The following is a 9,599-nucleotide window of genomic DNA, read 5'->3' on the forward strand; positions in this document are numbered from 1 at the left end:
AATTTCGAGAACTTCGTCTCGGTTTTGCAATTTTTCCTGCACTTTACAGTTATTACACTACAAGTTCTCCAAGTTCTACTTTATCACTAGAGTTAATACCCAAAATGGTCCCTCGACTATGTCATAATTACCAATTTGGTCCTCAACTACTATTCTTACCCAATTAAGTCCTCAACTATGTAACTTTTACTCAATTTAGTCCTCAATTATACAATTCTTACCCAATTTAGTCCTCAACTATACAATTCTTACCCAATTTAGTCTTCTGTATTAATTTGACTGTTTGTTGACTGTCAAAAGTCGGGATAAAATTATAATTATACAAGATTTCTCCTTCCTCTCCATTTAGCAGCGCCAAACCATGCAGCAATACACTCCGATCAGATTTCGATCGTCAAAAAATCGTTGGAAATCAAATTCATGGACTATCCGATGCATAACCACTACTTCGATACTGACAGGTTTAGAACCCAACCGGAGCTTATTGCTACATGGTTTGGCGCTGCTAAATGAGGAAGGAGAAAACTTGTAAAATTACAACTTTATTTCCACTTTTGAAAGTCAACAAACAGTCAAATTGACAAAGGACTAAATTGGGTAAAAATTGTATAGTTGAGGACTTAATTGGGTAAGAATGATAGTCGAGGACCAAATTGGTAATTACGACATAGTCGATGGACTATTTTGGGTATTAACTCTTATCACTATTATTCATAGTCATTTTTGCATTATTGTTTTAAACAACTAATTCCACTTTTGTACTTCTTGCCCCAAAAAAAATTAAATTCCCAACCCCACCCTCCCGCTAGAGCATTTAGGGTGTGTTTGGAAATTTAAAAAAAAAATTAAAAAAATTATTCATTTTTCAGAAAATATTTTATTTCTAATATTTGACAGAATTCCAAAAATATGTCTTGGTATGTTTTGTTTATTTTTCAATAAATTAGTATAATTGTATATTTAAACATTTTAATTGTTTTATTTATAATAATAATAATAATAATAATAATAATAATAATAATATAATTTCAATGACCGTGTGGTCTAGTGGCATGAAGTGACTTCGAGCCCTAGTGAGGATGGTATTGACTTAAAATGCAAGATTATATATGAGAAGTTCATTATTGTTGGCATTAAAATTAATGATTTACAATTTTCTAAAAATAATTATATAAACACTTATTGTAGTATGTATGCACGTAAGAATAGTTTTTTTCTGATAAAAAATAACAATAGAATATTTGTAAAGTAATGTACAATTATACAATTATAGAAATATAGATAAAAAAAAATATTAATACCATAATGACCTAAATCATTGACAATAATGTAAAAGTATAATTAAAATATTGAGTATTGTTCTAAATAATCAAAAGAAGATTAATTAAATGAATAAAAAAAGAAAAAAAAACTTAACCTATTTTTTTTTTAAATGCAAGAAAATGATTTTCAAGGTTCCTTATTTGTAATACACTCTAACATATTCAATGTATATTTTCAAAACAATTATGTCAACTCTTATTGGGATGAGGTTCGAACCTAATACATTTTTTAATGAAAATCAATGAGTAAGTTAAGAATAATAAATAATTATTCCAAAAGGCTGAACCCCAACCCGGCCCGACAGAGCATTTGGGAGGATGTAAATCATGGTGACTCAATTGAACATGAACCATAGAGGCTAGACCGGTGCTCACTGCGCACAAGAAGCCCCCTCACTTTGAGAGGTTGCTCCCACACTGCCGCTGGTGAGACTCGATCCCTGGTTAAGAATAATAAATAATTGACGAAATTTTTATTACTAAAGTTTACACTGACGGAATGTAGGGGTACTTAAAAAAAAAAAAAGTAAATGTTATAATACAGGGTAAAGTATGAAAAGTAAAAAAAATATATTAAAATTAAAATAATATGAACCATTCATATCAACAAACAATTCGACTAATATTTTTAATTATTGTTATAGGCCTAATTGTATTGCTCTTATTAAATTTAGTAGATTAGTAGATATTTGAACAAAAGATTAAAATTATTAAAAAGTTAATATTTTTACCCAAAAGCATATTCTATAGATAAAGGCAAGCATATTCTCTACTTTTATTATTTGGGGCTCCCCAAGTTCTTCACTCTTCTCTTTACATGTATCATATTCTTGTTGCCCACAATGAGAATAGGATATGTAAAGAGAAGAGTGGAGCTTATCTCAACTAATATAAAAGTGGATCTTAGAAATTAAAGACATCTCTTTATTGCTTTTGCTATTTTTATTTGTATAGTTAGCCCTTAATATAACCATTAACCAATTGCAACCAACTATTTCAAGTTAAGTTGCATAGAAATTTGTAGAGATTATGTTGCAAAAATGTTTTTACATAAAAAATTTATAAACTCATCCTAAACCTAATTAAATATTATCGCAAATCATTTAACACTATCCATAGGGTACATGAATCCTGACCAATACGGACTTAACTTACTAGTTCAGTAGGTCGTATTTGAGATAAGAGACAAGGTTTGAACTTCGATAGTGGCAGTGTGGGATCGGATTATGTCTAAAATGAGCAAATCCCTTGTACACACAGCATTTGATCCTATTTGTTGAGCTATTGAGTCACCATACATCTTCCAAAATCCTTTGTCGGGTTGAAGATTCAACCTTTTGGGAGAAGAAGGATACATGAATCCATTCTGAAACCGATTCAATATATTAGGGAAAAAACCTAGATTAACATAACCACTTTGTTTAATAGATAACATGGTCTAATACATGATAGCTTGGAAGTTGATACTTTGATCGCTAATTGTAAAGCCAACATGAGTCAAATAAGAGATATTGACATCATCCATGTCATGTGAGAAGGTAACCAATGTGCGGACTACCTAGTCAACTTGGAGCAAACCAGTGAGTGGGGGACAATAATTATGGATTATCAATCCCTAGAAAGCATCATCAAGATCTTGTTGGAAAAAGATGCTAGAAGTATTGCTATTAGAAGAATCTACTAATCCTGTGACCTTTCGATCCCTCCGTCGTACAAACAAAAAAAAATAAAAAATGAATGCACTCTATAGTGTTACAAAGAGCATTGTAATGTTGTATAGTGTTGTAAATTGCACTTTAAAGTTAGAAAAAATTTATAAAAATGTCACAATATTTTTTTTCTCTCCTTGCTTTAAGAGTCATTAGATCTACCTAAATGGGCAAATGCAATTGTTTCTTAGTTTTCTCCTTGATCCTCATCCAATTTTTTTTTCTTATTTTCTAGTCATTGGTTATCCTAAATAGACGGTTCAGATTAGTTCACACTTTTCTTGAGAAGCCTAATTCTTATTTTATTCCGATTCTATATATAAGTCTACTTACTCTTCTTAGTAACGCTTATTCATTTACGATAGCTTACAGGTGCAGAATGGAGAGGGCAGGAGGCCAACACAGACAAGGAAGAAGAGACCAAAGCAGAATATAATACCTCAAAAAACTGCAAGTGCTATTAGATTAGGATCGGACTTTAAACTCTTACAAGTGCAATTAAATTAAGATTTTATATTATCCATTCCAAATTTCTAATGTTTACACTTATTTTCTAGTTTGAAAAATTGAATGCAAACCAACACAAAACGATCATAACTATTAATCTAGCTATGTATTATTTTTAAAATAGGGTGATAAGACTCCGATGATCAACATTGCTCTTGGCCAGTTGGCTGCCTTACTGTCCGGCAGGCCTCCTGCAATTCAGCAGTTTTTTATACATTAATTTTTCAATTTATGCTAGACTAATCCTAAACACTCAAAACCCCTAATTAAGAGTCGCTAGAAAAGATAAATCACGAGTCATTCCGTCAATTCTCAGGTTCTCACCCTTTGTCTATTCACACTGCATACTAAGAATCTTTATCACCACTAATCAGTCAAGGTCTCTCAATATTTTCCAAGTTCCTAGTGAAATCCAAACCACAACACAACAACTGGAGCAAGACTTTAGAATGATTAATCAAACCAAATGAGCTAACCCATGAAGCAATTCAACATGTTTTTATTTTGTGGACTGTGATCCACCCAGCTGTGTGGACCACAATCCAAAAACATCGTCGTGAATATTATAAATAAAAATAATGCACATTATGTTTTAAAATAATGTACATTATGTTTTAAAATAAATTACATTATGAATTATAAAAATGTATGTTACAACTGAGCGTATAAAAAAAATAAGTAAAACGACATCATTTTTGAACTGTGGTCCACGCAATAACTATTGCATCTCTTCAATATTGTCTAAATATTATGTTTGTCACCTTTGAACTGAAAATTACATATATTTTCATTTAGTACAATAACAATACACATTTTATATATTATGATAATCAATAAACTCTCAATTTTGTTCTCTCACACACCGATGTCTCTCTTATGGTACCTGCCATAAATGATTATTTTATTACAAATATTACTTTTGGCATACTAAAAGTCACATCAGAGCCAACTTATTGGTGGTTAATCAAAGGTTTACCAACCAGTAGTTACATACCAAACTTCACATATATGCTTAAAACATAAGACAAGTCCTTGTTCTCCCTCCTTCCAAAACATGGACAACAAGCATAAAAAAACTTTGAACATGGCCAATGCTTTGGTCACCCCAGCTCTCAATGACATCAACTCGGTTTTCACAGGATCACAGGATCCAATTCCTCTTCTCAGCCGCATTGGCTTCTCTCCTTGTGCTTGGAGCTGTTCGGTTCTACCTCGACAACCTCAAGAGCAACCAGTTTCAGCTCCTCTGGCAATCCGTTTTTTCACAAAGCAGGTTTCTCAGGGTGCCTATAAATGTGTCTGCAGATGAGATTATTGAAGATGGGTGCAATGTGTTTGAAGGGAAATGGGTGTGGGACAATGTGAGCTATCCTCTTTACACCGAAGAAGGCTGTCCCTATTTGGTGAAACAAGTCACTTGCCAAAGAAATGGCAGGCCCGATTCCTTCTATCAGAACTGGAGATGGCAACCTAACGGTTGCAAACTACCAAGGTACTAAACTTCACCTGCACAAGGGGAGATATATGGACAAAAACTCGGGTTTTCAAGGTTGGCAAGTTAGATGAATTTTTAGGCAAACCTGGCACACACAAGATTGAATATAAACTTTCAGATGATTAGAGCTAATAGTTTTTCGGATATACCTATCTTACAGATGTTAATAGCAAACTCTAGTTCAACATATACTAGAATCATTCATAGTGCTCAGTTCAGCCAAGAATTTCAACAAATTTCAGTACAAATTATTTTTCTCCATATCTTGATGGCTTAGTTCTGAGGTGCTACTATACAATACAATTCTTTTTCAGGTATAATGCATTGAAGATGTTGGAGATGCTGAGGGACAAAAGGCTAATGTTTGTAGGAGACTCATTACAGAGAGGAATGTTCGAGTCAATGGTCTGTCTAGTTCAGTCTGCCATCCCCGATGGAAGGAAATCTCTTCAAAGGGTGCCCCCTAGAAAGATTTTCGCTATTGAGGTATGATAAACTTTACGGTGAGATCAATGTTAACAATAATAAAGGTCATGATCTTCCTATAATTGACATGTACCAACTATTTTTTGGTTAAAAACAAGTTAAATTCTGCAGGATTACAATGCAACAATAGAATATTACTGGGCTCCGTTCATAATAGAGTCCATCTCAGACCATGCAACAAACCATACTGTGATGAAAAGAATGGTCAAGCTGGACTCTATCGAAAAGCATAGCAAGCAATGGGAAGGAGCAGATATATTGTTGTTTGAAAGCTATGTTTGGTGGATGTACAAACCCTTCATTAATGCTACGTAAGTATCCTCAAAAAAACCTTAATCTCAATCTTGTCAAAACTTAGTATATAAAATTTTCAACTCATTCATCTGAGAATTTCCACCATTTTCCACTAGGTATGGATCTCCAGATAATGTCCGAGAATATAACGTGACCACTGCATATAGATTGGCATTAGAAACATGGGCAAACTGGATAGAGTCCAGCATCAATCCTCGAAGGCAGAAGGTTTTCTTTGTCACCATGTCCCCTACACATCTCTGGTAGGTATTCGGTTTTATGTATCATATAAACAAACAATTGTTCACTAGACTCGACTCACATTGACTATCTTCGGCTTTATGTATCACATAAGCAAACAATTGTTGACTAGACACGACTCACATTTACTATCTTTGGCTTTACGTATCATCTGAACAAACAATTGTGAAGAAAACAAAGTATTCAAACATATATTTCAGGGACTGGGAATGGAAGGCTGGAAGTGATGGGAACTGCTTCGATGAGACACACCCAATTGAAGGGCCATATTGGGGAACCGGTTCAAATCTTGAGATCATGGGAATAGTGAAAGAGGTTACAGAAAAGCTACAAGTTAACATAAGACTGCTAAACATCACCCAGTTGTCTGAGTACCGCAAAGATGGGCATACATCAATCTTTGGAGAACGAAAAGGAAAGCTGTTGACAAAAGAACAGAGATCAGACCCCAAAAATTTTGCAGACTGCATCCACTGGTGCTTACCTGGAGTTCCAGATACATGGAACGAGATTTTCTATGCAATTTTGTTACAAGATTATCGTAAACACTGATTGATTGTAGGATAAATCAGAAATTTCATTTATTTTACAACTTAGGCGCCCTTAAATTTAGCCTTTAAGATCAAAACTATAACTGCACAGAGTAAAGCTCACAGCAACACTAAATCTCAAAAGAATCGCCAATTATTTTTGGCTTCAACGAAGGGCATCTTAGTAAAAGATGAAGTTGTGGATGAAGTTTATTGACAAAGACACTCAGTATTTAGAGAAATCAAATAAGGCTGAAAGCACACCAGCCACAGAACTATGTAAAAATGCTAAGTTCTGTTACCCGTTGATTTGTTTCTTGATTCAGCAACCTTTGGACACTAAACTCTGCATTAATAGCAAACAAAACCCTAGCTATTAGATAAATAATTAGGAAAAAATGTAGTGCATCATGAGGCATCACTTGTTAAGAGCACTTCAGGAGACCTACTGCCTGTCACCTATTGACCTCATTAAATGGTCATTGCCACCGTAAATTTCTACAAATGACACCAAAATGTCATTAACATGTGATACAAACTCCCACAGTCCCACTAACTAGAGTTGAATATGTAGCTAACTAATCTATTGCCCATAGCAGGGATTAGGAAAAAATCTCCTAAGTCAAAGAAGAAGAAGAAGAAATAGAGTGTCAAGAACACCATGTTACTTGGACCCAAGTAACAGGCGGCGGTGGTCGGCAAGTACCCACCTCCAGTGATCAATGTTGATGGGATGCTGGAACGTGAGGGGTTTGAATCAACCCCTCAAAATGAAGGAAGTCTGGGACTTCATTAAGAACAACAAACTTTTTGTCTGTGCGTTACTGGAAACCAAACTCACGAATGAGAGGGCATCAAAATTTGTCTCTAACCGCGGGAATGGTTGGCTCTTCTCTACGAATTTTCATGAGGTGAAAGGGGGCCGAATTCTAATCACTTGGAACCCTGCCTTAGTTGACTGTATTATCTTGAAAACTGACCCTCCCAAAAGTGCATAAACAATGGATAAACTGAGGGTCAGTTTTCAAGATAATACAGTCAACTAAGGCAGGGTTCCAAGTGATTAGAATTCGACCCCCTTTCACCTCATGAAAATTCATAGAGAAAAGCCAGTCATTCCCGCGGTTAGAGACAAATTTGGATGCCCTCTCATTCGTTCGTGAGTTTGGTTTCCAGTAACGCACAGACAGAAAGTTTGGTATTCTTATTGAAGTCCCAGACTTCCTTCATTTTGAGGGGTTGATTCAAACCCCTCACGTTCCAGCATCCCATCAACATTGATCACTGGAGGTGGGTACTTGCCGACCACCACCGCCAGTTACTTTTTTTGACCCAAGTAATAGGGTGTTCCTGACACTCAATTTCTTCTTCTTTGACTTAGGAGATTTTGTCCTAATCCCTGCTATGGGCAATAGATGTTCATCTATCATCTATGGGAGGGGGGACACCCCAATCTAGAACATCATATAATCTTAATTAAGAAGTCAGTGCACTAGATGGCCCGTTTTAAATGATAAAAAACTGATCAATCAAAAACTTATTTGACCAACTCAAATCAACTTTAGGTGTTTTGACCAAAACTAAGTAGCTAAAATGGGCGTTTGGTAAATAACAGTTTGGTTTAGCTTGTTGCATTTTTATTTTATTTTAAAGATTTTAAAGATTCTATTTGCCCCTAAAAAGCTCAGATGTCTTCTTTATAATCATGACATCATTAATTAATGAATTAAAAATTAAAAATAAAAATAATAGTCAAAACAATAATATAAATAATAAATAAATAAATAAATAATATAAATAATACTCCGTAATAACTAATAACTAGGGTAATAATAATAATAATTTTAAAAATTAAAATATTTTGAAATGTATATCTAAAACTAAAAATAATTAAAAGATAGTTAAATAAATAAAGCAATAGGTTCATGTCTTTACAAGTCATTTTACATTTTACCGGCAACCAATTTACCAAACATCTTCCTACAAACCACTAAGTCTAATCGCTGGTCAACCCAACTATCAACTATCCGCTAAATGTCAAACACCTACAAAACTTATTTCATGGATCATCAATTGTTATTAGATTAAATGGCAAATATTTTGAATTATGTGAACGGTATACAGCTTACTAATAATCCACAAGCAAATTAGAGCAAATTATGAATTGTTTGTTATCCATAATCCTATGTTTTATCAAATGAACCGCATATTAGTAATCACAAATTCAACTTCTCTAATAGCTTTTTGTTTGAAACAATTATTCCAACACTACAATTACAAATTCTCAACACCAAATACAACCAACAGCACACACTATTACTCCGTATAGGCGTGTATAATATTTCAATAACCAATTATACCAAAGTATCAAATGAACATACGCATTTAAACATCTAGGAATGCAATCCAATAAGACATTAAGACATACTGAAATCTCAACCATAGTCAAGCAAAGGCACATTATTCAAGTATGTAGGCCTAAATAGTGCCACAAAGCACTTCTCTTAATCAACAACGTTCTAGAACCATGATATAGTCAGTAGCAAAGCAGGACTGCAACTCCTACCACCATAAACATAGCCACCAGTCCACCACAAAACACAAAAATGAGAACAGAAAATGACAGTTCACAACCATATAACACAATCTAAAGGAGCATCACAGTTGGCTGATTGTCACAATCACAGTATGCCAAATGTAATAGGCACTCTAGGCACTCTAAAAAACTGCTACTAGTACAATAGTACCCACTAGTTTCTTTTCTATATAATTGTACCATCATCTTAGCACTAAACCTATCAGCCAAGTATCTTATTCATGCAAATTCAGTATCATTATTTATGAGCAGCAACCAGAAGAAAGAAAAACACTTGGGATGGAACAAAGAAAAGAAGAAAAAATTCACTTCAAGGTCACAAAAATCAAACAACAATTTTCAGCAATCAAATTTAATAAGACAATAAAATTTGTAGAGAAGTAAACATGTTAATTAACA

General features: G+C 34.0%; 1 protein-coding gene across 1 annotated transcript; it reads left to right on the plus strand.

Moving 5' to 3' along the window:
- The first annotated feature begins 4,643 nt into the window (after positions 1-4,643).
- Positions 4,644-6,666, plus strand: LOC109150518 (protein trichome birefringence-like 31). Its single transcript, XM_019298445.1, has 5 exons — positions 4,644-5,030; positions 5,348-5,519; positions 5,631-5,830; positions 5,930-6,076; positions 6,275-6,666. The coding sequence occupies exons 1-5, from the start codon at positions 4,654-4,656 to the stop codon at positions 6,624-6,626; spliced, it is 1,248 nt and encodes a 415-aa protein (XP_019153990.1). The 5' UTR covers positions 4,644-4,653; the 3' UTR covers positions 6,627-6,666.
- Positions 6,667-9,599: the final 2,933 nt, after the last annotated feature.

Source organism: Ipomoea nil, unplaced genomic scaffold (assembly GCF_001879475.1).
Source record: "Ipomoea nil cultivar Tokyo-kokei standard unplaced genomic scaffold, Asagao_1.1 scaffold2279, whole genome shotgun sequence".
Classification (NCBI taxonomy): Eukaryota; Viridiplantae; Streptophyta; class Magnoliopsida; order Solanales; family Convolvulaceae; genus Ipomoea; species Ipomoea nil.